At 44.6% G+C, this 27,571-nt stretch overlaps 1 protein-coding gene across 1 annotated transcript in view; it reads left to right on the forward strand.

The window, feature by feature from the left end:
* The window catches only part of TBC1D5 (TBC1 domain family member 5), a 567,048-nt gene that overhangs the window by 409,029 nt on the left and 130,448 nt on the right, over nt 1-27,571 (forward strand). Inside the window, exon 16 of the mRNA XM_061167253.1 lies at nt 20,291-20,397. Coding sequence (XP_061023236.1) covers nt 20,291-20,397 — 107 coding nt within the window. The remainder of the gene's footprint in view (nt 1-20,290; nt 20,398-27,571) is intronic.

The raw sequence follows: 27,571 nt of genomic DNA on the forward strand, positions 1-27,571 counted from the left end.
ATTTTTTGTGAGTTAACATATATATATATCAGATGTGGGTAATTTTATCCTGAGAGAATTGGAATATTCTTCAGAACCATTTTTCTAAAGACTTTCCTCCTGCTTTGATCTCGTCATTACACACATTTGTGAAGCATACATAGAAAAAGCCAGTGTTTCAGATATGTTTAGAGCTCCACCTTCTGACAGGTAGGGAATATTCAAGAATATTTAGCAGGAGATGAGAGCTGTTTTTATAGTATCAATAACTTGCCAATAAAAAATAAATATTGCATTTAAAGATACTCTAACTTCTTAGTTAAATTTTGACCAGACATATTTCTCAGTGGAGTGCCCAGGGGCAGATGTATTCTTGTCTCATAGGATCTACCTTAGGGTGCTTGCCTAGCTGGAAAACCTGGGCCTGACCCTTTGGAATAGTCCAGTAATTCTCAGCTTGAAGAGAAAAGCAGAGCATGTTTTAAATTGCAGAATACCTCAAATTGTTTTCCTTTTCAAAAGGAAGAGCTCACAAAACCAGATTTGTAAGCCAAAATGTAATTAGGAATGTTTGCACAAAGCGATGATGAAGTAGGAAGTAAAAAACTACTGTCAGAGTGGGACTTTGTCAGAGGAACATAAACTATTTGGAGTCATTCATAATCTTGACTGTTAAATTACTGTGTGGTTCTCTATTTATTCATTAGATTTCAGTTGTGCCAGATGCTGTTGTTATCCCTCTGGTAAAACTAATAATATTCTTTAAATTCTAGATTATACTTTTAAAATTCCCCCCAAATTACTTGAACGAATAAATGACAGGAGCACCACATTTTATCCAAAACTTGTAATTTTATTCTATGCCTTAAAGGTCAAATAGTTTGGGGTTTTGACATACAAAGTAGAAAATTCTTTCTTTCTGAGTAAGAACATGGAGATCATAAGAGGAGATAATATGGGAAGTACAGAAGAATGTTTGGATAGATTTTAGGGTATTTAATGCTAATCTCCCACTGAAAAATAGTGTGATTTTTCTATAAAACGTAAGTAATGAAAAACAAGGAAATCAGTCCTGAATACTTATCGGAAGGACTGATGCTGAAGCTGAAACTCCAATACTTTGGCCACCTCATGTGAAGAACTGACTCATTGGAAAAGACCCTAATGCTGGGAAAGATTGAAGGCAGGAGGAGAAGGGGACAACAGAGGATGAGATGGTTGGATGGTATCACCAACTCAATGGACATGAGTTTGAGTAAACTCCGGGAGTTGGTGATGGACAGGGAGGCCTGGTGTGCTGCAGTCCATGGGGTCACAAAGAGTCGGACACGACTGATCGACTGAACATACTACATGAAAAACAAAAGGAATGAGAAGCCTCCTTTATTTAAAAAATTACTTTTGGATAATATTTTCACAAAATTTTTCAAACCAGACAACTATTGGAATCTATCCTGATTTTCTGTAGTCTTAACTATTTACTCTTTCCTTAACTTTTGTGCATGACAACCATATTTTTAATCACCCTGTGTCCTATCTTAAGATCTGCTTTTAAAAATTAATTTCATAAAACTTGGCGATTTGGGACGGCTGAAGCCCTTGTTCATTTTTAAGACCTTATAGAACACATAAACACAAGTGAAAAAATGTAGGGGTAATGAAGTTGTTTGTTTAAATATGAAGTCCTAGTTATTTTAATTTGCTGGTTTAAATCCCTAACAATGGGTGAGATTTCCTAAAAATAGGATGACTATTTATGAAGTATTTAAGGGGCACTGCCCCTGTCCTTATGAAGTTTACCAACTAGTAGGAAACATTAGTAGGACTAGTAATTGTAGGAACTAGTAGGACAAAGTCTAGTAGAACATGGTTAATTTCAGACTAATGTTTCTGGGCAGCAGCAGGAGAGTTGAGGAAAGGCGCCAGGCTCCCCTCTGGGCAGGCTGTGTGACGAGAAAATGCTGTAGACGCAGGTGAGTGAAATGAGGTCTGCAGCATGAATGAAGACCTCGGAAGAGACAGCTTAGTGGGGGGTTGTGTGTGTGTGTGTGTTTCCACAAGCTGCCTGGTGTCCTGAGAGTTGTGAGGGTGAAGGGGTCAAGAACGAGAGCCTGATGAGAATCCTTACTCTGGAGGTGCAGGCAGCCACTGAAAGGGGCGGGCAGCAGTGTGGACGGTTTCAGGCTCCTCTGGCTGCAGGGTGGAACGGGCCAGAGGCAGGCAGGGCTGGAGCCAGGAGGTCGGATGAAAGGTTATGACCACAGTCCGGTGGGGATGGTGAACTAAAGAGATCTTCAGAACTGAAGCCAGCATGTCTTGGTGATTAAACCAGACGGGTGAGGTGGAACAGGATGTGCGCAGTGAGCCCCTGCTCGAGAGCCGAGCAGGCGGGTTGTCTGTCTGACCCAGAAGGGAAAGACGAGGATTAGCAGGTTTTCGGAATGGATAGGACCGTGCTTCGGCTATGCTGAATTAGAGAGATCTGTAAGACATCAGGGCATCCTAGGTGGTGCTAGTAGTAGAGAACCTGCCTGCAAATGCAGGAGACATAAAAGGCATGGGTTCAATCCCTGGGTCGGGAAGATCCTCTGGAGTAGGAGATGGCAACCCACTCCACTATTCCTGCTCAGGCAATTATTGGCAGAGGAGCCTGGCGGGCTACAGTCCATGGAGTTGCAAAGAGTCGGACATGACTGAAGCGACTTAGCATGCATGGACTTAGGAAATCAATATCTGAGGATTGGAAAATAAAATTCACTATCAGCATCAAGGCTACAGATTTATTTTTGCAAATGGTGGTTGTTATAACCACAACAGTGGATGTGATCTCCCAAGAGAACAGAGGGACCATATATTCCCAGTCTGTATGGAGCAGTCTTAGTTCTATACACTCACTATTGAAGAGTAATAATTATTAATACTGCTTTCTTTCACTCTCAAAGTCACCCCATAAAGATCATAAGAATTACATGGTCAGTTTACCTAAGGTGGATGCTTACAGAGAGAAAAATGGGTAAAGGTGTTTCACATCAGTTTCTTCAGAGGCACCAGGAAGGAAGAGCTTGTGCTGTAACCTGTGAAAACTGTCACATGGGTCAGGGAGCACCCGGGTCAGAGTGCAGTCAGGTGAGGCTGGGACAGTCCACTGCAACCTCCCAGAACTGTTACCCTAGTCAGGAGGACCCGGGTCAGAGTGCAGTCAGATAAGGCCGGGACAGTCCGCCGTAACCTCCCAGAACTGTCACATGGGTCAGGAGGACCTGGGTCAGAGTGCAGTCAGGTGGGGCCTGGAGAGTCCACCATAACCTCCCAGAACTGTTACCCTAGTCAGGAGGACCCGGGTCAGAGTGCAGTCAGGTAAGGCCGGGACAGTCCACTGTAACCTCCCGGAACTGTGACATGGGTCAGGCAGGACCCAGGTCAGAGTGCAGTCAGGTAAGGCCGGGACAGTCCACTGTAACCTCCCGGAACTGTGACATGGGTCAGGCAGGACCCGGGTCAGAGTGCAGTCAGGTAAGGCTGGGACAGTCCACCATAACCTCCCAGAACTGTCACCTGTGTCAGCGAGGACCCAGGTCAGAGTTCAGTCAGGTGAGGCTGGGACAGTCCACTGTAACCTCCCAGAACTGTCACATGGGTCAGGCAGGCCCCGGGTCAGAGTGCAGTCGGGTGAGGCCGGGACAGTCCACTGTAACCGCCCAGAACTGTCACCTGACTCAGGGAGGGCCCGGGTCAGGAGTGCAGAGGCACAGTCAGGTGAGGCTGGGAAGGCCCACCTGTGGAGGGAGGGACAGTCACTGGCGACCTTTGCCAGAGTGGGTTCTGTGGACTGGGGGAGCGGGAGCTCGATTATGGTTGGTTGGTGAGTAACTGGACAGCTCAGAACTGCAATAGCCTCTTCCACATTCCTTTTGTCTTATGTACACATTACGTTTTTAACTAAAAGTCAGCTAAATGAAAAAGAATGTGCAGATGGCATGTGCAGAGTAATCTTTTTAAAAAAGCCCACAGGGAGGGGAAGACGATGGTTGTAGTTAGAGGTCAGTGGAGGGCAAGGAAGGTTTGATGGCTGCCTATAGAGGGAGACAGCCCCACTTGCAGAGCTGTGGAGAGCTGGCTGGCGGAGAAGGTGCTTCTTAAGCCAGTCCGAGCTTCTCCTTTAGGGATCAGCGCTAGTGTTTCACTCCTGTTCTGTGAAGAGGATCTGTGTCTGTTTATTACTGGTTCTTTACACCCCCTCCTTCACTCCCCAGCGAGCAACGCGAGCTTGTCCGTCTTGGTGGGCCTCCATATCCCAGCATATAGAACTGGACCCAATGCATTTTTTGGGGAAATAATCGAAGAAACAAGGGCCTTCGAGGCAGTGGCATGATAGCAGGTGTCCTGTGGAAGGAGGTGCCCATTTCTAGGAGGGTGGAAACCCTAGCTGGCAGGGTCTCAGTGCCAGATAAAGGATGAGACCCGCTGTCTGTGTGAACGGGGCGGTCAGGGCTGGGGGCTTGCGGGTAGTGACCGGGACGTGTGGGCGGTGGCTGCCCAGGAACTGGTGCAAGCCCCGTGAGCTGTCAGGGAGCCTGCAGGGACACCCTGGGCAGTGGCACCTGCCATGGTTGAGGGGCAGGATCTGCAGAGGCGAACAGCGATCCAGGCTTCACGCTAGGCCCACATCCAGCTGCAGGAAGGCAGGAGGGTGGGGGTGCTGAGTGCCCTGTAAGGGAGCAGGTTAGGATGGAGGGAAGGAGGCGGGGCCGGGAAAGACCGCCAGGACATCAAAGCCTCCGAGCATTACAGGGGGCGTAAAACCATCAGAGGGTGGATATCAGAGCCTCCAAGGGTGGCAGGGGGCAAGAGCTAAAGCACCAGAGGGGGTGGGCGAGCAGGAGGGCATGCAGCAGGGCTGGGTGTGACCCGGCGGTCGGAGTCTGTTATGGGCACGGAGTCACGGAGGAGATGCTGGGACTGGGATGGTTGGGAAGGATCTGCGATTCTGGTTTGGGCCTCCAGGGACACTTTGTATAGAACCGTGGTAAGAAGCTGTGTCGAAGCACAGTGAGCCTGGCAAGGAGCTGTCAGATCAATGCGGAAGCGCATCCGTCATATATTCAAAGCATCAGCCCTCCAACCGGGATTTATTGAGTGCTTGCTGTTTGCCGGCTGTTCTGGTATACCAGTGACAGTGACGAAGGGGCAAGCTGGAAGTGGAGACATGTGACGGGACCTTCGGAGGACTGGGGGAAGCAGTGGTTTGGAGCCCCGCACCCAGGCTCACAGCGAGAGGCATTGTCCTTTAGAGAGAAGGGCCAGAGAAGAGGAGCTGGAGGAGACACGGAGCTGGATGGGGCCGGCAAACGGGGCGGGTTAGCAGTGCTCAGGAGATGCTCTGGCTCCCAGCCATCTGGACCCGGGGAGGCGGAGTCACGGCTGCGGGTTTCCTTCTCTCTGGTGGGTTCTAATTCGTGATGCCCCGCCCAGGGCACCAGGAGTACGGGCGCTCCTCTGCACCCAGCCGTTCCCAAGCTCACTCACCCAGAAGCCTGTAAGGGAGCAGCGCAGCGCGAGGATCTGGGCGGCTCACGTGTCTTTGGGAGCCGTCGGCGCTGTGTTTGTAGCTCGGTGATGCTCTTGGAGAAACTAAACTTCAGAGATGGCGCTGCCTCCTCGAGGCCCCGCGCCTCCTGGGGTCCTGGGGGCTGGGGAGCGCCTGTGACCACCTGACGCTGTGTGCAATACCGAGTACGTGTGCGCTCCTGAGTCAGGGGTGTCTAGCCTTCATCATCTTCTCAAACGGATGTGTCTCACACACACACACATACCAGTTAAGGTGCACTACATCTAGTCCCAGTCCTGACTTTACAAGCCCAGGTGATGAGGCCTGTTATGGAGTGTATTTTATCCCCGCAGAGACATGCTAGCAGTCCTAAGCCCTAGCACTCCAGAGGGTGACCTTGCTTGGAGATGGATGGTTGCAGACGGGATCAGTTAAGATGCGGTCCTACTGGAGCGGGTGGGACTCTGATGCAGGAGGACTGGTGTCCTCGAAAGAAGGTGATGGTTTGGACACGGAGAGGTGCAGAAAGGAGACAGTGTGAGGCCGCCCGGGAGAGTAACGCCTATGAAGGCAGGGCAGAGATTGCAGTGATGCACGCCAAGGCGAGACAAGGATTTCCAGCTGTTACCAGAGGCTGCGAGAAAGGCCCAGAAGAGATTGTCCCCCAGAGCCCTCAGAAGTTGCGCACCCTGCCAACGCCAGAGGCTGCAAGAGGCAGGGAGGTTCCTCCCCATGGATGCTAGAGGGACCAGGGCCCTGCCCACCTTGATTTGGACTTTTGGACTTTCGGACTCTGGCACTGTTAGGCACATTTCTGTCGTTCTGTACCGTCCAGTACTTGTTTAAGCAGCCCTAGCAAGTTAATCCGGTGCCCTTCACAGTCAAGGGGTTGAAAACACTCACACTCAGTCTACGGGGTTAGATGTCAGTGTCCTTGCTTAATGCTTTCTACTCATTTCACCATCAGCATCTCATATTTAATTTTTAACGAAAGTATTCCTACAGGTTTCTTTACTCACCTTGAACAAAGCTTTCATTCTCTTTGAAAGTTAGTCAGATAAGTAAAATACAACCACTTAACAAGTTCTAAATAAATCTTACAACCAACATGTTCTTTATGAGGCCTCAGAGGTGGAGCCCAACCTCCGTGTTTAGGCAGGCTGGTTCCCACATCACCATTTCCTTACCTCAGACCCTACCCTGATTTTATTAGGTAAAAGTAAAATTTTACATCTTAAAAAAAAAACAACAATATGAATATCACCTGCAGAGATTTTAAATTTTAACCTTTGAAATGATGTCAAATGGCTGCTCTTCAAACAAAGCTTTTGCTTTACCAGAGATGCATAGTAGAATTATTATAGGCTGTTCCCAAATACTGTAATCACTTTTTACTTTACGTGTTGTACGAAGTGCCTTGTGGATTGTTGGCTGAATTATATGGATTAAGATTACATGCAGAAGGAAATGTAATCATGAATCATTACTCCTGTAATAGTTTAAAACAGCCCTGCTCGCATCACACTTTCTTTTTTTAATTTTTACTCATTGAGTTTTCATACTAAAAGTCACTCATGTGGTCCCCTCCTTCTCCTGGCCTCACCTCCCTGGATCTTGCTTCTCTTTTCACAGCTGGGGCAAAGTAGCTTTTCCCTCAACCCTCCTGGATTACCCCGGCCCCCTCTGACCTCCCTCTTTTGCAGTCCTGTGAGGTTTCAGTCAGGGCCGCTCAGTAACACTTCCATCGTCCTCCTGCTCTTTCCTGTGCACCCCTGTGCGACTCGGGAGAGATGGGATTCACAGCGCGGGGAAGTCCTGTCTTCTCAGCTCCTCAGCTCCTGGGGCCCAAGGCCCCCTGAGGCGCCTGAATCTGCCTCTGCTCAGCTAGTGCGGTCGGGGACCTCCACGGGAGGGCGCCCTCGAGTCCGGGAGGGGACGTGCATCCCTGTGCCACCATTGCTAAGAGGACAGATGCCGGGAGCTCTTTTTAGCTTGGCTCTTTTAAAGGAAGCAGTGTCTCCTTTTAAATTAAATTCTGAAATTTTCTGCATCTTTTATTTATTTAAATTTTTTATCTTTACTAGCGTCAAAGGAAAACATTTTCTTTAATTTATAAAGTAACATACCTTTTATTTGTCTTGTAAATGGCATTAATAGCTAAAACACTATAATCAAATCCATCTAGCAGTAAACTTTCCTAACCAGAAAGTATCTCACAAATGTTTATTGTCTCTTTTAATTAACTCTCTGCCTGAAAGTTGTAAATGGACAACTTTCCTCTTGGCACTGGTGACCACTCCCTGCCTTGTTTTCAGCCAGCACTGTAATTTTTCTGTAGGCGTCTCCTCAGTCATTTCTTGGCCCAGCCTGGAGTGACAGTTATGTCCTCTTCGTGGTTTAAAACATTGCTTCTTTTTATTTCACTTTAGATCTCCCCTTCCTCCTTAGCCGTTATCTGTCTATCTGCCAGTGTTTCCATCTGTCCTACCCTAGAATTTCTGTTTCTCTGTTTTCTCGTTAAAAGCATGTTCAACATTATACTTATGTCAAAATGCAGTTTATTTCAACTACAAATTGAATATATTTTGTCTTTTCTGGAAGAGCTTGTAAAGCTTTTCAGTGGAAGCCTTTGGGAACTAGAAATAAAGACTCTCCCAAATCACACAGTGTTTTGCCTCAGAGTTTGTACCAAAGTACAAATTGGGGTCTTATTTTTGAAGGGATGTTGAAGCAGCTGCTGACAGCCAGCTTTCTTCCTGCTCAGACAGTAAATATTGACCATCTCAGATGTAGATATTAATGTACCCTTTGGATTATAAATGTGTCATTTGTATTACTTTATGTTTTATAATAGTTTTTAAATCTTCTCTGTTTTACTAACATAGGCTGATATACCAGAATAACATACTGCCTTTTTTTTTGTTTCGATTTTTTAATAAAACACTTTATTTTTTAGAGAATTTTTCGGCTCGCTGCAAAATTGAGTGGAAAGTACAGAGAGCTTCCCATACACCCTCACCCACCCGCACACACCGCCCACTGCACCGCCTGCATCCCTCACCAGAGCAGGCCCGTCGTGACCACGGACATGTCATAGACGCCTGAAGGCCGGGGTTTACTCTCAGGCCGTTCTTGGTGCTGGACTTTCAGTGGGTGTGGCCCATGCATGATGACGTGTGTCCCCCACTGTAGTAGGACGCTGTGTGTTCCCCCGCCCTGAAGGCCCTCCCTGCTCCACCTGTCAGCCCCGTCTCCCTTCTAAGCCAGGACCCCACTAGGGAGGCGGAGAGGCCAGGGGTGGAAGAGTGCTGGGCGCTCAGTCCTTGGGGGACAAAGGTCTTCGTGATTTCCTCCCCCTGCCCCCATCAGGAGGTCCTGGCAGAGGCATATGAAGAGGACCACTGCCCACTGCCTCAGCTGAAGAAATCTAACGTAAACACACGGAAGGTCATCACCCGAGCGCTGGCCTGAGACCGTGACTGCAGCGCGCCTTGGGGAGTCTGGTTTACCGGCTCTGCACCAGGCCGCTGGGGGAGGGCAGTTTGCCCCGTGAGGCCTGTCAGCAGAAGCCTTTGGTTTTAGGATTCTTCAGAGAAAAAGAACCAGTAGAATAGAGAGAGAGAGATAAGAGGAGACTTCTTACAGGAGTCGACTGACACTGTTATAGAGGCCTGGAAGCCCCACAATCCGCCATCTGTGAGCTGGGAACCAGGAAAGCCAGTGGCATAATTCAGCTCAAACCTGAAGGCCTGAGAACCAGGCGGCTGGTGATGTAAGTACCAGGACCCCAAGGCCTGAGATCCCGGAGCTCCAGTATGGAGGGGCAGGAGAAGTGGACCTCCCAGCTCCAGAGAGAAGGAACCCACCTTCTTTGCCTTGTTCCATCAGGCTCCCTGCACACAGGATGATGCCCACTCCCTGGCGACGCTGGACCTCTTCACTCGGTCCGCCGAGTCCAGGGCTCGTCTCTCCCAGCCGCACTCTCACAGGCACACCCGGAAATAACGTTTTACCGGCTATCTGGGCATGCCTTAGACCGGTCAAGTTGGAAACATAAAGTTAATTATCCTGCCTTTCTACTTGCCTGTCTGTGGTCAGGCCTGGAAAACACACAGCTGTCTTCCAGAATTGCTGCACCACTTTGCATTCCCACCAGCAGTGCGGGAAGACTCTTGTTCTACATCGATCCTAGCATTGATGGTGTCAGTGTTTTGGATTTGGGGCATTCTCCTATGTCGCATTGTCTTTTTAATGTCTGTTTTTTGCCTCAAAATAATTTATTCAGCTCTAGGAATAGAGATATGAAGGGAGAATTATTTTCCTAGTCAAATTCTATTCCATGTTCAAAATTAATAGTTGGTACCCCATTCTGGCCTTCTATGAAACTAAAGAGGTTGTCTTATATCCTGGTACTATAATCTTAACCTTCCACGTAGTTACTTCTGTTCCGCAGTTTTTTGTTGCCCTAGAAAGCAATATGACAGATGGATTCGGGAACTCTAGGACACCTTTTATGGGCAAAAGCCAGCAAAATCGCATGCATCAGTGGACTCTTACCCAGAAATACTGAAGCTTCCATGTCCCTGTGTTGCTACCAAAGGAGAATGCGCACAGTCCTGCAGGGTGACGGGGGCCCTTCTCTCTGACGCGGAGAGAAAAGAAGATGGTGAGCTTTGCCTCCCAGCTGCTTAGTTCCCCATTTCTCCATGCGGATGCCTCCCCGCCTAGATTCTTCTTTTCCTTCAGTTCACTTGCCCAGGTGCTTAGTAGAAGTGTCATTAAAATGACAAGAATATCAGACATGAGATGTTATATTAAGATCCTGCATTTGCCTTATTTGCTCCTGAGACCCTATTGAAATATCATGAATCCATAGGATGAAGAGAATTAGGAAGAAAATTATGGCAGTTTTTGGAAGCAGGGAAACAGATGGGTGAGTGATAACTGACTTAGCATGTCCAGGAAAGCTAAACACCAAATTGATCATGGAGAAAGCCAGGAAATAACTCGTAAAATTTCTAAAAGTGTGGAAATTGGCAGTGCTAGGTACTTCTGGAAATTGGTAGGGGGAGGGAAAGAGTTAAGACTGAAAATGAGAACTGGTTGAAAGTGTAAGAAGCCGAGGTCCAGATTTCCAGCCTTCAGGGTGCGCTCTCTGTGGAAGGCATGGTGCAGGGTGTCTGAACCAGAGCCCTGTGGAATTTCAGTGACCTTGAACTGCTGGCCTTCTCTCTCAGGACATTGAAGCTAGTTTGTCTCCCTCTAGGAAGAGTTTGGGAGAACGTTCTCCGACAGAATCTAGTTAGCACGAGAGAAAAGGCTCAGGGATGGCCCAAGAGTGACCTTGATCAGCCCTCAGCATTCGCAGACCCACTCCTATGCACACACAGCCAGCTTCAGACACCTTTATACTGCCCCACTCCTACAGGGGAGCAGGGAGCCCCAAACACCACGCATTTGAGGAGAGCGTCAAAATGAAAGCAGAGATCTTAAAAAAAAAAAGAAACCAGGAAAAGACCAGTTTGGAGGCCACAGAGCCTTTGCAGGGGAGAGAACACTTCTCAGAGAGTTAGGAAACACATAATTCAAAGGAAAAATTAATTAAAAATTAAAATGTCATATAAGAATAGGTGTCTGGAGAGGGAGGTGGGAGGGGGGATCGGGATGGGGAATACATGTAAATCTATTGCTGATTCATGTCAATGTATGACAAAACCCACTGAAAAAATAAATAAATAAATTAATTAAAAAAAAAAAAAAGAAAGACAATTAAAAAAAAAAAAAAAAGAATAGGTGTCTGGAATATAAAAGTGGAAAAGTGTCTCAGAAGCACATGAAATAGTGCAAAAATAAAGAAAATTAGAGGACCAGGCCAGGAGATCCAACATCTAGCTAAGGTAATTTCTTTAAAAAAAAGAAAAAAAGGAAGGAATAACAAACTCAAAATGAAGAACAGAATGGAGAAAGTCATCAAAGGAACAAAGAGAAATTTCTAGTTTCAAAAGAACATGAGTTTCAAGATTGAAAGGGCCCGTTACATATGAAAACAGATGCAAACCAAGGTATTCATCATCAATTTACAGAACAAGATGTGGGGGAGGAGAAGACAACACAGATCACAGAGGGATTAGGAATTGAAATGGTTTGAGGTTTTCCAGCTGGAAACCTAGAAACGCTAAAAACAAGGCTACCAATATACTGAGGGAAGAATATTCCCAACCTAGAGAATTCTACCTTACCAGACTGTTAACTAAAGTTCAAATCTCTCAAACAGAGTTTTTAAAACATTCATCTCGGGAGCATAGAGCTTTTGGAGGGATGTGCTCCAGCAAAATGAGGGAGTGAAGCAAGAAAGACATGGCTCAGTGCTCTGGGAAATAGGAACACAGCACAGGTAGGAGGTGAAGGGCGTCCTCATGGGAGGGAGCAGACCCTGGACCTCATGAGCAGTTTCCTCAGGAGGAAAGAGAGAGATTGACAGAACATCTAGGGCTTGTATTTTTTTTAAGTGTTAAGAGGAGATGTGTATGACGGGGAGCATTAAGTTAATCTGTGTGTACATGGCTGTATGCAGTCAGTCACAAGTGACCTCTGACCGCTGGGTGCAGTGAGAGCCCTAGCAAAGTGAAGGGCCAAGCCCCCTGCGGAGGGCATGCCCCTGCGGCTCCAGCCACTTGTTGTCCCACGGGAATTCTAGACCAGGGTTACCAGCTCCTACGATTTTTATGAAATCCAAATTTTCCTGACAAGCATTCTCATTTTTAAATATCAAGAACCTATCAAAAAATTTTTAAAGACGGCTAGTTAAACAATTGTGCAGCTGGATTTAGCTCACAAGCTGCTGAACTGCAGCCTCTTTCATTCTAGAAACTTCTGTCATTTCCATCACAGTGAGTTTGTGAGGACAGAAGCCTCCAAACTTTCCAACTTGTTGACTAACACAGCCGACAAACTCCCTAGAGTGTGATGACTATCTGCCTCAGATGTGGTGGTTAGCTGATTTTGTGTCCACAGGGATGGGGAGGCCTCACGTACATTCTTCTGACCAGCACTTATCCAGCAGCTAGGGCTTCCCGGTGGCTCAGACGGTAAAGAAATCCGCCTGTTGTGCGGGAGACCTGGGTTCGATCCCTGGGTCTGGAGGATCCCTTGGAGAAGGGCATGGCAACCCACTCCAGTATTCTTGCCTGGAGAATCCCCATGGACAGAGGAGCCTGGTGGGCTACAGTCCATTGGATCACAAAGTCGGACACCACTGAGTGACTCAGTTCAGTTCAGTTGCTCAGTTGTGTCCAAATCTTTGCGACCCCACGGACTGTAGCCCACCAGGCTTCCCTGTCCATCACCAACTCCCGGAGTTTACTCAAACTCATGTCCATCAACTTGGTGATGGATGAGAGGGTTGGATGGCATCTTCCCCTTCTCCTCCTGCCTTCAATCTTTCCCAGTGTCAGGGTCTTTTCCAGTGAGTCAACTCTTCGCATGAGGTGGCCAAAGTATTGGAGTTTCAGCTTCAGCATCAGTCCTTCCAGTGAACACCCAGGACTGATCTCCTTTTGGATGGACTGGTTGGATCTCCTTGCAGTCCAAGGAACTCTCAAGAGTCTTCTCCAACACCACAGTTCAAAAGCACCAATTCTCCAGTGCTCAGCTTTCTTCACAGTCCCACCCTCACATCCATACATGACCACTGGAGAAACTGTAGCCGTGACCAGACACATGGAGTGACCAAGCACACAGATGTATACATAACAAAGCAATGTAGAGGTCGGCAGTTACAAACGACAGGAAGGAAAAGAGGCTACAGGAGAATGAAGAGGAGTTATGATACACTATAAAAATGAAAGCAAGAAATTGTTCTAACCAAAAACTTTCATGTAACTTCATGGGGGTGAGATGAGTGATGTGGGTATGGGTGGAGGATTGAGTTTCAGGGCTGGGGTGTGGTTGCACATGGCAAGTTGCCAGGCGCATTGTTTGTGCTTAATGACTTTTTAAAAAAAAATTAAGAATAGTACTTAGCCCATCTTGTTACCTTGGGAAGATATATCTAAATATGAAATTAAATAATTTGACTATCTTTCACTTCAAAATTTTTCAGTTATCAGTACAGTTAACTTTGACTTATATGTAAGTTAACAGTCTCCATTATTTTTTTCTTTGTTACCACTGGAGAAACTATTTAAACCAGCTCCCATAGAACCATTCCAGAATAGTTGTAGGCCATTTAAAGGTAGAGGCAAAAAAAAAAAAAAAGAAAAAAAAAAAAAGAAAGGTAGAGGCAGCCAAGTCAGTTCTGCTTCAGGTAAAAAGTAAAAGTGAAAGTTGCTCAGTTGTGTCTGACTTTTTGAGACCCCATGCTATGGGGTCTCTACAGTCCATGGAATTCTCCAGGCCAGGATACTGGAGTGGGTAACCTTTCCCTTCTCTAGGGGATCTTCCCAAGCCAAGGCTCAAATCCACGTCTTCCGCATTGTAGGCAGATACTTTACTGTCTGAGCTACAAGGGAAGCCCAAGAATACTGGAGTGGGTAGCCTATCCCTTTTCCAGGGGATCTTCTCAACTCAGGAGTCAAACCCAGGTCTCCTGCATTGCAGGCAGATTCTCTACCAGCTGAGCCACCAGGGTGAAGGAAGTCCTGTTTACTTAGCAATAGACAGGCCAGGTGGGGAAGCAAATGATCTCACATCCCTGCCGTTCTGTTGGAAGCCCTGCAAGTAGAGTAAACACTGTTTATAAATGAGAGGAATAAAGGTTTAGTGAAGTTACCCTGCTTGCGTAGATCACACACAGTAAACAACCAGCCACCATTCTGATGTAGGTCTAGTCTAGGTTATCCAATTTCAAATTCCATAGCGTTTCCTAGATTCCACTCACTCATCTTCGCCTTAGCCTTCCGTAAAGAAGATCTTTAGTGTGTGGCTTTGGTCCTTTTTTCTTTAAGCATGTACATCTTTGTGTGCACATACAAACATTTAGAGAAGAGTTAGCACCTGTCCTTCTGAAGCTGTTCCAAACAGTTGCAGAAGGGGGAATGCTCCCAAGCTCACTCGATGAGACCACCCTCACCTTGATACCAAAACCAGAGGAAGACACCGCCCAAAACGGAAACTACAGGCCAGTATCACTGATGAACACAGACGCAAAAACATGCAACAAAATACTGGCAAACCAAATCAAACAGTGCATTAAAAGGACCGTGCACATGATCAAAAGGGATTTATCCCAGGGATACATGATTTTTCAATATCTGCAAATCAATCCATGTAATATATACCACATTCATAAATTGAAGAGTAAAAAGCATGTGATCATCTCAGTAAAGCTCATACATCCTTGGTTCCAATTGCAGATACATAGCAAAGCTCAGTCTTTTTTGTTTCTTTCATTCTTATCTTGTGTCATTGTCCTGCTCTGGTTGAATTAACAGTTGAGAAGGAATAGTGTGGTGGGTGAGTTTTTCAGGTGCAGGAAAAGTTTAAAGATCAAAACTAAATTTTCATCCTATCAAATCTCTACTATTCTTGTTAAAAGCTTGCATTTTTCTCTTTTACATATGCTAAATTGGCCTTAGTTATTCAACAGGTCTGGCACATAATTACAAATGAAAAATGCTCTGGAAATACAAGTTTTCATTAGTAAATTCAGTTCAGTTCTGTCACTCAGTCGTGTTTGACTCTTTGCGACCCCATGAACCACAGCACGCCAGGCCACCCTATCCATCACCAACTCCTGGAGTTTACCCAAACTCATGTCCATCGAGTCGGTGATGCCATCCAGCTATCTCATCCTCTGTCGTCCCCTTCTCCTCCTGCCTTCAATCTTTCCCAGCGTCAGGGTCTTTTCCAATGAGTCAACTCTTCGCATGAGGTGGCCAAAGTATTGGAGTTTCAGCTTCAGCATCAGTCCTTCCCGTGAACACCCAGGACTGAGTTCCTTTAGGATGGACTGGTTGGATCTCCTTGCAGTCCAAGGGACTCTCAAGAGTCTTCTCCAACACCACAGTTCAAAAGCACCAGTTATTCAGCGCTCAGCTTTCTTCACAGTCCAAGTCTCACATCCATACATGACCACTGGAAAAACCATAGCCTTGACTGAATGGACCTTTATTGGCAAAGTGATGTCTCTGCTTTTCAATATGCTGTCTAGGTGAGTCATAACTTTCCTTCCAAGGAGTAAGCATCTTTTAATTTCATGGCAGCAGTCACCACCTGCAGTGATTTTGGAGCCCAAAAAAATAAAGTCTGACACTGTTTCCACTGTTTCCCCATCAATTTGCCATGAAGTGATGGGACTAGATGCCATGATCTTAGTTTTCTGAATGTTGAGCTTTAAGCCAACTTTTTCACTCTTCTCTTTCATTAGAGATGTCATTATCTGAAAGCAGGGGAGTTAGTAACTGCTGAGGGAAGTGTTTGCTATGACCAGTGCGTTCTCTTGGCACAACTCTATTAGCCTTTGCCCTGCTTTATTCTGTACTCCAAGGCCAAATTTGTCTGTTACTCCAGGTGTTTCTCGACTTCCTACTTTTGTGTTCCAGTCCCCTATAATGAAAAGGACATCTTTTTTGGGTGTTAGTTCTAGAAGGTGTTGTAGGTCTTCATAGAACCGTTCAACTTCAGCTTCTTCAGCATTACTGGTTGGGGCATAGACTTGGATTACCGTGATATTGAATGGTTTGCCTTGGAAACAAAGAGATCATTCTGTCGTTTTTGAGATTTCATCCAAGTACTGCATTTCTGACTCTTTCATTGCCTATGACGGCTACTCTATTTCTTTAAGGGATTCTTGCCCACAGTAGTAGATATAATGGTCATCTGAGTTAAATGCACCCATTCCAGTCCATCTTAGTTCGGTGATTCCTAGAATGTCGATGTTCACTCTTGCCATCTCCTGTTTGACCACTTCCAATTTGCCTTGATTCATGGACCTAACATTCCAGGTTCCTATGCAATATTGCTCTTTATAGCATTGAATCTTGCTTTTATCACCAGTCCCATCCACAGCTGGGTGTTGTTTTTGCTCTGGCTCCATCTCTTCCTTCTTTCTGGAGTTATTTCTTCACCGATCTCCAGTAGCATATTGGGCACCTACTGACCTGCGGAGTTCATCTCTCAGTATCCTGTCTTTTTGCCTTTTCATACTGTTCTTGGGGTTCTTGAGGCAAGAATACTGAAGTGATTTGCCATCCCCTTCTCCAGTGGACCACGTTCTGTCAGACCACTCCACCATGACCCATCCATCTTGGGTGGCCCCACACGGCATGGCTTAGTTTCATTGAGTTAGACAAGGCTGTGGTCAACATTACTTTGCTAACAAAGCTCCGTCTAGTCAAGGCTATGGTTTTTCCAGTAGTCATGTATGGATGTGAGAGTTGGACTGTAAAGAAAGCTGAGCGCCAAAGAATTAATGCTTTTGAACTGTGGTGCTGGAGAAGACTCTTGAGAGTCCCTTGGACTGCAAGGAGTTCCAACCAGTCCATCCTAAAGGAGATCAGTCCTGGGTGTTCATTGGAGAGCCTGATGTTGAAGCTGAAACTCCAGTACTTTGGCCACCTGATGCAAAGAGCTGACTCATTTGAAAACCCTGATGCTGGGAAAGATTGAGGGCAGGAGGAGAAGGGGACGACAGAGGGTGAGGTGGTTGGATGGCATCACTGACTCAATGAACATGGGTTTGGGTGTACTCCAGGAGTTGGTGATGGACAGGGAGGCCTGGCGTGCTGCGATTCATGGGGTCGCAAAGAGTTGGACACGACTGAGCAACTGAACTGAACTGAACTGAGGGAAGTGTTCGTTACATTCAGTAGATGGATGGATGGATGGGTGGATGGGAGAAATGGGAGGAGGAGCCTTAGTGCCTTCATTTGTTATACAAAAAGAATGTTAATACATTATTTAGCATCCTTATTTTATAAAATGTATTTGTATTTGTAAAATGTATTTTATAACTTCTCATAGTTTCAAAAGTTTTCTCAAGTTGTAATAACATAGGACTGTTGCCCTGGTTCCTGCAAACAAGTGCCTGTGTCAAAATGCTTTACAGAGTGGGTTATGCTGATCTTCCAAGCTGTTTACACTTACTGTGAGCTTCCCTGGTAGCTCAGCTGGTAAAGAATCCGTCTGTAACGTGGGAGACCCCAATTTGATACCTGGGTTGGGACGATCCCCTGGAAAAGGGATAGACTACCCACTCCAGTATTCTTGGGCTTCCCTGGTGGCTCAGACGGTAAAGAATCTGCCTGCAGGGTTCATTGATTATTTTGGATCTGGAACTTGGCTTTTTTTTTTAAATAGTGATAAGAATGGTGGAATACTAGGCAAGTTCTGGAAGATGCTGTCAGTTTTACTTTAAAATGAATCTGGTGTTTCTGTATTTTATTGTCTTCAATAAAACTTCTTAAGTGTTTTGGAAAAAAAAAAAAAAAAGAATCTGCCTGCAGTGTGGGAGATCTGGGTTCGGTCCCTGGGTTGGAAAGATCCCCAGAGAAGGGAAAGGCTACCCACTCCAGTGTTTCTGCCTGGAGAATCCTGAGGAGAGAGGGGCCTGGTGGGCTACAGACCATAGAGTACAGAGTCGGACGTGACTGAGCCCAGCACAGCACACAGGAGCACTAATATTAGCTGACTTTTCTGTTTTCCATGACTATTTGCATCTGTTTTGTCATTTGATTTTCAAAACAATGGCCTTTTCAAAATAAAACCCTGACTCTTCCACTAGACTTCTGAATACAAATCTTGGTTCAGCACCAAATCACCATGTGATCTAGACAAGTGATTTAACGTCTCCAAGGATCAGTTTTCTCATCTGTAAAACAGGGATAATAATTGTACCCTTGTAGTTAGACTGTCGTAGGAATTAAACACGCAGGTAAGGTTTTGGGTACAGAGCCTAGTGAAAAAAGCCTCAACAGGTCACTCTTGTCTTAGCGGTGACGACAGTAACAACTCCCTGTGTTAGACATCAGCCCTTCTGTGCTTCCACTTTCTTTGGGGTGAGGACTGCGTTTTCTTCCTCTCTGCTTCCCCTCCCAACATAGGGCCAGTCATGGACGAGGTACTCAACAAATGATTGTTGGAATGAGTGAGGTAGGCAGGTAAATTTCTTTCAAATCAGAAAGTTGTTTTCTAAATGACTAAACTTGAGCTCAGACAGGTTGCTCCCAACAAGTTGTGAGCAGCTGCTATAAATCAGTCCCTTAGATTATGTCATTTACTCTCCAGGCAGTGTTACGGAAGGTTTTCAAGTGGAGTCCCAGGAGGAGAGCCCCATCTTTGAATCCCGAGCCCAGAATCATTTCCACTAAACTCCCCTGCCTGTCTCACAAAATACACAGGAATTATTCTAGGGTCAGTGACTAATATATAATCATTACAGCATTTGGGAAAATGACTTTATATGATGAATTGATTATCCAAGTTGTATGTATCTGTTTGATCACAAAGGAAACTGTACATGAGAATGTTACACTATTCTTAATATTCTAGGTTTTTGAATTCTGCAGTAAAAAAGACAACAGGTAACTGAGTATGAATATGATAAAATGAACAACTAAGGAAAGAAGAGTCTTAACAGATACAGAAAGAGTCAGATAAGTGAGCACTTTACAAATGAAAGCAGATGTATGAAATTACCAACTGTCAGATCAGCAATGGGAATGAAGATGATAAAGTGGTTCCTTCCATAGATTATAATTATTCATCTTGCCAGGTCCTGTCTCCTTTCTCCATAATGTTCATGGAAAGGGGGAGGGAGTGGGAAGCTGTCTCAAGGAATGATGTTTTCAACAGAAGAAGAAAAAAAGGAAGTCTAGGAACCAAGGGTATTTCTGATCATAAAACATCATTTTGTGACTTGTATTGTTCCTAGTGAATCACAGTTGTTTTCTTGTGGAATATTTTTCAACTAACCATTAACCATTCTGATTAACACAAAGGATTCAGTTGCAACCACAGGAAGTTGCAGCTGTAAAGTTTGTTCACAGTCCTGCTGTCGAGGCCTTCAGCCTGGCTCCCAAAACCAGCATCGCTTATGGGCGCAGCGGTGACAGTGGGGGCAAACGGATGGCCAAGAAATGGAGCAGTTTTTACACAGACCTGCCGGAAAAGACTGTTTAATAATTGCAGCCGTAATGAGGTTGATTGGGGGAAAAAAGCCTAAATATCCGTCTAAGGAACACAGGCTTCTCCATGAAGATTTTGACCCTTCCTCCAAGAAAATGCTGCATAGATATCTTTGCTAAATTCCTTGTTACCCTTAGAAAAATAAATAATTTGAAGAAGTTATATTCTCTTTAATTTTGAACTGTGTAATATTTATATATACAGAAAGTAAATGGGACATGTGTAAGTTGCAAAGTATAATAATCATGGTAAATAATATTTCATGAGAATTTTAAACTGGTTCTTTCCCATTCATAAGATTCTTGCTTCTAATTTCCAAGCAGTGAAGTAGAGACATTTAAATACAGCCATATATATGGCAATAAATGTGCATGCTCCTTGTTTATGTTGCAAACGCACACACACCTCAGGCTCTTCCGTCCAGCACCGCCCTGAGGATGTGGCCTGTTTGCTGGATTGTGTGGACGGCACAGTGTGCAGCTTCAGGGGCCGTTTGGTACCTTCTCCCCTTTCCCTTTATCAGACTCAGTTCAGTTACTGATTTACTTTGTTTGAACCTAAGTTGTTATTTTGTTTGTCTTAGTGGTACAGATACCTGAAACTGGATGGCTTCTCAGTGACGTTTTCCCTTTTGTTTAGTGATCTCCAGTAACTACCAGACCTGTCTTGGCCTTCTAATGCATTACCCGCTCATTGGGGACGTTCACTCACTGATCCTTAAGGCTCTGTTCCTTCGTGACCCGAAGGTAAGCTTCCCAGGTGGGATGTGCACAGTGTTAAGTGGGGTGAAAAATTGGCCTGTCCTCATGACTCTAAGGATTCATAATGTAAAATTTGCCTAGTGGCAGATGAATCACCTGCTGAAAGAATTTGCCAAAGAGTCGCAGGCCAAAACTCCCATGCCTGATGGGCTAGCAACTCAGCAGGCAAACACAGAGGCCATGGGCTGAGAGATGGGAGCGCTCTGTTGTTGCTCAGAAGGGCCTCTGCCTGCCTGCTCCCCTGTGAGTTTAGGACGTGGCTGAGCACCCGCTTTTTGCTGGGAACCATGCTTCCTGGCCGTCAGTTTCCCGCTCGGGGGCCAAAATTGACCTTGGTAGAGCCTCGAGAACCATGTGAACACCAGGATGTTAGAGCTCTGAAACAAACACCCGTTTTCTAAGAGTTTATAATGTAATGGAATGCTAAATTATTTCATATTATGAATGTGTGTTCATTTTGCGGGTTAAGAGTAACCTAATAAAGGAAAGAGAATTTAATGCTGACTTCTCTATTTGAACTTAAGTCACCAAAATTTTCTTTACACTCCAGAGAAAAAGTGTGCTCTCTTACAACTAATGTTATATTTCTTGAAAATAAGAACATTAAGTGATCTAAAAAAAAAAAAAATCTGTGAATCCTTGATGCTTCAGAGCCAAACAAAAATATTGGATGGAGCCTGAGAGAGAAACCCCACCCTTGGCTCTCTGGCAGGGCCCCCTGCAGTTGTGCTGGCCGCGGTGGAACCGTCTCTGAGTCTGTCTGCGGGTCCACTGCCAGCGTCCTGTCTGATCGACATGGACCTCCAAGTCCAACGTGATTCTGATTCTGAGAGATTTCTGTCCTTGCCTCAGTTGTTGACGTCAACCTTTGAGCATATCTTATATTTATTTTTTGCTTGATTTTAAATTATTGTTTTTCCTTGTGCCTATATCCATTTTCTTAGAAATGCACAATTTTTGTATCATTTCTCCTGTACAAAATTTCATTATGTATCAGAAACATAATCCATCATTTCTCTGATACATAAGGTAGCTTATCTTTTTTCTGGTAAGGTTTAGGAGTCAGACTATGAAAAACATAAAGTTCCATATTTTTTATGTGTATGTACACTGTAGAAGTATATTATTTTAATATGAAAGAGCCAAGATTAGTGGCATATCTATAAAAGGAGTAAAGAATGAAGTTGCTGGTCAATGAGGTATCTGAGTTTTGATCTATAGACTTATGGTAAATTCTATCTGCTCAGCACTGGGAATTATTAGAGTCACACAGAGTGGGAAAAAATTACTAAAATAGCCATTTGAATTATCCATTTGTGTGATTTGTTTGGTTTAATTGAAAGGAGAAATGAATCTGTTATGTAAACCATCCATCTTGTTAAGTTTTTTCCTAGCTAAATACGGTTGTCCTTCCTATAAACCATTTGTGCTTATAGTTGCAGAATTCTGATACTAAATTCATCAATGTTATTAGCAGAATATGTGATTTTAGAATGCTTTTGGTCTCAAGAAGGTGGTAGAGGGATTTCCCCTTTGGTCCAGTGTATAAGACTGCACTCCCAATGCAGGGTGCTCGGGTTTAATCCCTGCTCAGGGAACTAGACCCCGCATGCCACAGCTAAGGCGCGGAGCAAATAAATAAATACACATTTAGAAAAGAAGGGGGTGTGTGTGTGTGTATGTGTGTGTGTGTACACACATATAGAGAGAGGGAGAGAGAGAGAATAATGAAACCACTTCTACAAGCATTAAATTCTTCTCTAAGGTTTAAGAGGAAAAAAAAAAAAAAACAATAGCATAAAAGGTATCTAAAAAACAGTATTCCTCACTTTTACCTTCATTCTTACCAAGTAAAAACAATTAAGGTAAGTGTCCAAAAGTTAGGACCTTAAACTGGTATTTCTGAGACTTGAGAACCTGGGCAGAAGGCAGGAGTCACGTTTAAAAAGCTTTTGAGAACAAGGTCATGGCATGGTGACATCTGTAAGGGAAAATAAAGACAGCTGCAGCATTTTAAGGGGGTTTCAGATGGCCATCTCAGCGAGACGGGAGTTTAGTTAAGTGTTTGTAATGCTGACCCACTGACTTTGTTAGTAAATGTCAAATGTAACTAACATTACTCGCAGTAGTGCCGACTGGAGGTCTGTCGCAGTGAGGGGTCCTGGGTCTAGCCAGGAGCCTGAGCTAGAAATCCGGACACTGGGTCAAATCTTGACTCTCCCACCAAATATCCTGTCATCTGGTGAAATCCACCCTTCCTGAGTCTTGGTCGTCTCTTGTGTTGAATTACTTTGCCTCTGATAATCCACCCAAGCAGAGCAACCTTTGACCATAAAGAACTGACTTCTAATGATACAGTAAGATCAAACACACAAGTCGGGGCGGGGGGGGAAGTTTACATGTATATTCTAAAACTCCCCAAGTGGATATGTAGTTCATGTCAATTATGAACTCATAGAGGAGGCCAGTGGACACTGGGAGGGAATAAAGAGAGGAAGGAAAAGGTGTTGCTAGTACCCCACCCCATCCTCTGAAGATCCAGCCATCAGAGTGCTTTAAGTGTTTCCTGTGTACTGGCGTGAAACACTTAAATCAGAGTAAGTGCATGCACACAGGCAGATCTCTGTAAACTAGTAGAAAGTGGAGGTTTGAAGCCTAGGTGTTTGCTTTCCCATGTCCCAGCTTCACCAGGCACCTGTGCTTAGGGCTGCTGACAGACACAGTAAGATGGAAGTGAACGAGGCGCTGGGCCTCCCTAGTTCATCGTCAGCCTGCAGAGCAGCGCTTCGCCCCCCGCCAGCCCTCAGCCCCAGTGGAGCCTGCTCAGCTGAGGATAGACTGTGGGAGAGCTCGAGGCACTGGGCTGTTGCTCGTTTGCCATCAGATGTAGGCTTTGCTGGGAAACTGCTTCTCAGCGGAGCAGACTGAGGTGATGGGCCTGTAAACGGGTCACAGGCTCACACTCCCCGTCTCCAAGCCCTCTGCCTTGCTTGGTTTGGTCGTCACTCCAGGCTCCAAGACGGGCAGAGTGGGCTATCTCTCCTCTTCCTTTTTCAGTGCACAGGATCAAGGCCATGTGGCTTTCCCCAGGCCAAGCTGCCTGCACTCGTCCAGACCACCTAGAAAGGTTCCAGGCCCTGCTCTGCTCACCCGCTCCCGAGAGTCCCAGCGTCTGCTCTCCCTTCTCCAGGAAGCCGTTCCAGGCTCAGACGAGCAGGTGTTTTCCCTCTGAGTCCCCTCAGCACCTTAGTTTAGCGATTTGCTTAATCACTCAGTCATAGGTTAGCGATTTGCTTGCCTCTTTTATCAGCTATCTCTCCTCATGATCCTCTCATTTGATAGCTTTAGCGTTGTGTTCTGCAGTGGTTGCTCTTAAGAAAACAATAGTAAATTGAATACTGACTCTAATCTGGGTGGATCTCACTCACCTCACCTGTTTTCACCTCACTTTGCCGAATCCACATTCCACAGAAACCATGGTCAGTGGATTATTCGTCAGCTGCCATTTTTATCAAGATGGTGAAGAGACCCTAGAGTTTGAACTTAAAGGACATCTAGTTCCTTAGTTTGCTATCAGACAGAACTATTTGAAAACCTGTTACTACCCTCAAATAGCATGGAACAAAGCAGACACAACAAAGAATCCAATTAGCATACTTCACTTGGACTGTGAGAACTCCAGAACCGCAAAGAACCAGGGGAGCCTGACGCACCTCCTCCTCCTGTGGGCGAGCAAGCTGACAGTCAGAGTGGAGCTGAGAGGCACACGCAAGGCCACACAGCTCATCAGAGCAGGTCGGGGGCAGAACCCAGGTCTTTAGCCTCCTTCCCGCCTGAGAGACGTAGCTTGTGTTAGTTTTAAAAATGGTAGAACCTTAGTTACTGATACTTCTCCTATAGATTCTTTTATTTATAGTAGTAGGTATTGTTTGCATTTGTAGTAAGTGAAACTGACATGTTTGTAAGTGACCCAGGAACTACTTGAAGTGTTTTTAAACGTATGAAGAGACTGGATATCAGAGATCTGTACCATTCTCTCCTCTGCTCACCTTCCAATATGGTTTCTATACGTAGCTCTTCAGACCACAGTCTCCATGCTTGTTTCCCTGTCTTTTGTTATATTAGAATCACTGAGCAGATTTCCAAAAACAATCCACTAAATGAAGTGGAGGGATGGAGGGAGGGCAGTCTGAAAAATATGAAGGGATTAAAAAACATTGTTCTAACTAGTTGTTCAAATTCCAAAAAAAAATTAAAAACCCAATTAGAAACAAAAGTCATAGAGAATGTGAACATATTGTGTTCCTTAAATAACCAGATGTTCTTTCCTTCCTGAAGGCAGTAAGGGCTCGGAATAAAAGGTTTAAAACTATTGTTTTAAGTTAACTGTGAATTTTGCAAATCTGCTTTTACCCTTCAGCAAATAAAATTCTAATACGGAAACATAAGCAAAGTAATTTTCATTTTTCGGTCCTCTCTTACTTGTGTTGTATGTTGAGTGCTAACCTTATCACAAAGACTTATTACAAATGAAATACAGCACATTGATTAACACTGTATATTCTTCAGTAAGAATTTAACAGCCACCGTTTGAAGACTAGAATATTGTCAAAAAATTATTTCTGGTAAGTTCGCAAGCATCTCTTTTAGCAGTGATTGTTACTCTTTATGGGAGAAAACTGCTAGAAATAAGATAACTTAATTCTATAGTCATTCTTGTACACAAAAACATCCTATAAAATATAGTGTACAGTGTTCTTGTGCTTGGCCAGTTCTGATTTGGCTAGTGTTTGGAGTTATGTTAAGACTTTGCTTTTTTAAATTATAAAATCCAAATACTCAGATTTTATGCCGGTAATAGATTTTTATTTTTTTAATTCCAAAACCCTCAGTGTACATGCAACTTTTTTTTAATGTCAAGTGACTTTACTAAAATGTCATATATCAGAATTGAAATGATAAATGGATTCAAGTCTGGTGATGATGATAGAAAATGCTTCATTCTGGTAAGGCCATTATAATGGCTTCTTCTCTGAGTGGTGAAGGACACACACACTGACTCTTTGAGAATGCACGTTGTCCATTTATCTCCTTTTCCTGATGTTCTTGTTGGAGGTTCTGTTCAGATTTCTTAGGATACTTTTTGTGTGATTTTGTTATAGAAAGAATGTGTTACTTCTGTTTTTGTCATCCTTTTTCCCTTCTAAGAGCTGAAGCGGTTCCCTAAAATCTGCCTTTCTTGAAGAATCATATTTCTGTGTGTTTTCTCTGTTAGTGACCAAAAGCAGGTGTTTTTTTTCTTTGTATCGACTATATATTGTTCTTTTTTTCACTAAATTTTAACCAGTTGAATGTTTATTGTAGTTAGTATTTAGGTATTGGTGATTCCTCAGTTATGTTTTCACATTCAGTCAGAAATACAGACTTTTTGACATAGACTAGCCTTAAAAACCTCAAGTTTTACTTCTGAGTAAATAGTGGTTTTCAAAAATCTATAAAAGAGTAATCAAAATATCTTTATTGAACCAGTATTTGAAATTTGTTATTTATTATGTTCAGACATTTCATAAAGTAGAATTATGTTTTCCTCAAATCTTATTAAGGGTTTTCTCGGGCCTTAAATAATTTTGGATCGTTTTAGAAAAGCATTTTGAGTTTGTTATTCAGCAGATCTTTACTGCGTGTTACCGTGCACTGGCACTGTTTAGCTTCCGGTGACATTGAAGGTGGAAGAAATGAAAGAAAAATGGCCCTCACCATAACAAACAAGGAAACAGGAAGTACTTGTTTGTCATGTGTTATACAAGGTGCGAATAGGATGTCATCCTTAAAATGAGAAGAGGGGGAGAATCTGATCTAGATGAAGACCTCCGTGGGTTGGTCTAACGGCTCTCTCTCAGGAGGCACCATTTGAGGTGAGAACTGTTGGAGGAGAAGGAACGAGCCAGCCAAAGAGTAGGGAGAGGAGCCTCCACGCAAGGGGACAGCAAACACAGACTCCGAGGCAGGAAGGAGCCTGGACTGTTGATGGAACCAGAAGGCCAGCGAAACTGCCTGGGGCCCCGCCTGAGACACAGATGGGCCTGCGAGGCTGCATGAGGTCGCAGTTTGAAACTCCAGAAAGATGCTGGGTTCATGACGGCTCTTCCTGATGGTTAAGACATCTTGTCATAAACGACTCTTGCTCTCAGCCAGAAGTGCCAAAAACTCTTCTTAAAAGAGCTCCCCACCCCTGGGTAAAACGCATTCATTTATTCAGATCTCCAGGAAGACACACTCATTTATTCAGACCTCTAGACTATCACAAGAGTCTGGCCAGTAGATTCTTGTTTAAGAAGCCAGGACTCTGAACTCTTTTGGTCATACATATATTACTGTTAAAAAACCACCTGACTGCCTTCTGTATACCACCAATCTCAGTCAGCTTTGCTTCAACTTCCATCAGCATCGTGCTCACCAAGTAGTGTTAAGGGAACTGGACCCAGGTTTCTCATCTACCAAACAAGAGCTCTGCAAGGGCAGGGACCAGATCTCCAGTAGCATTAATCCTGGGTCAGCCCTCTGAAGGAATCTCAAAATTCAGGTTTCGCCTCTATCACAGCCTGCTGTTTTTATGGGGCAGGTCACCCTTTTCTTGGACAGAGGCTGGATCACATAATCCTAAAGGACACTTTTGATATGTTTTAGTAAGATGCAATTAAACTCAGCAGATCCTTCCTCCTTTAAAAAAACAACAACAACTATTTATTGTGTATAGAGGATGAGAGTTGGTCCATGTGATTGGGACACAGTCTGTTACAGGTGTGAACAACTGATTTGGAAGGTAAAATGAATGAGCATATTGTAGAAAGAACAGCTGATTCAGTCTTTCAGAGTCATAAATCTTCTATATGGGCTTTGAACAGTTTTCCTGGGACATTATTCCGTCTTAAGGAAACAGTGTAAACAGAGTTCCTGAGAAGGGCCGAAGCAAGTAGCCAGGCCGGGCCTGGCAGTGCTCTAGCCACAGTCATTCAGGGACCCCTCAGGGGCCTTCCCTCAGCACATATATGTTAGCAGACACCAATTTCTTTTTATTAAAGTATTATTGATTTGCAATATCATGTTAGTGTCAGGCGTATGGCCCAGTGATTTGGTTGTATATTTATATATGTGTGTC

Source organism: Dama dama, chromosome 19 (genome assembly GCF_033118175.1).
Source record: "Dama dama isolate Ldn47 chromosome 19, ASM3311817v1, whole genome shotgun sequence".
Classification (NCBI taxonomy): Eukaryota; Metazoa; Chordata; class Mammalia; order Artiodactyla; family Cervidae; genus Dama; species Dama dama.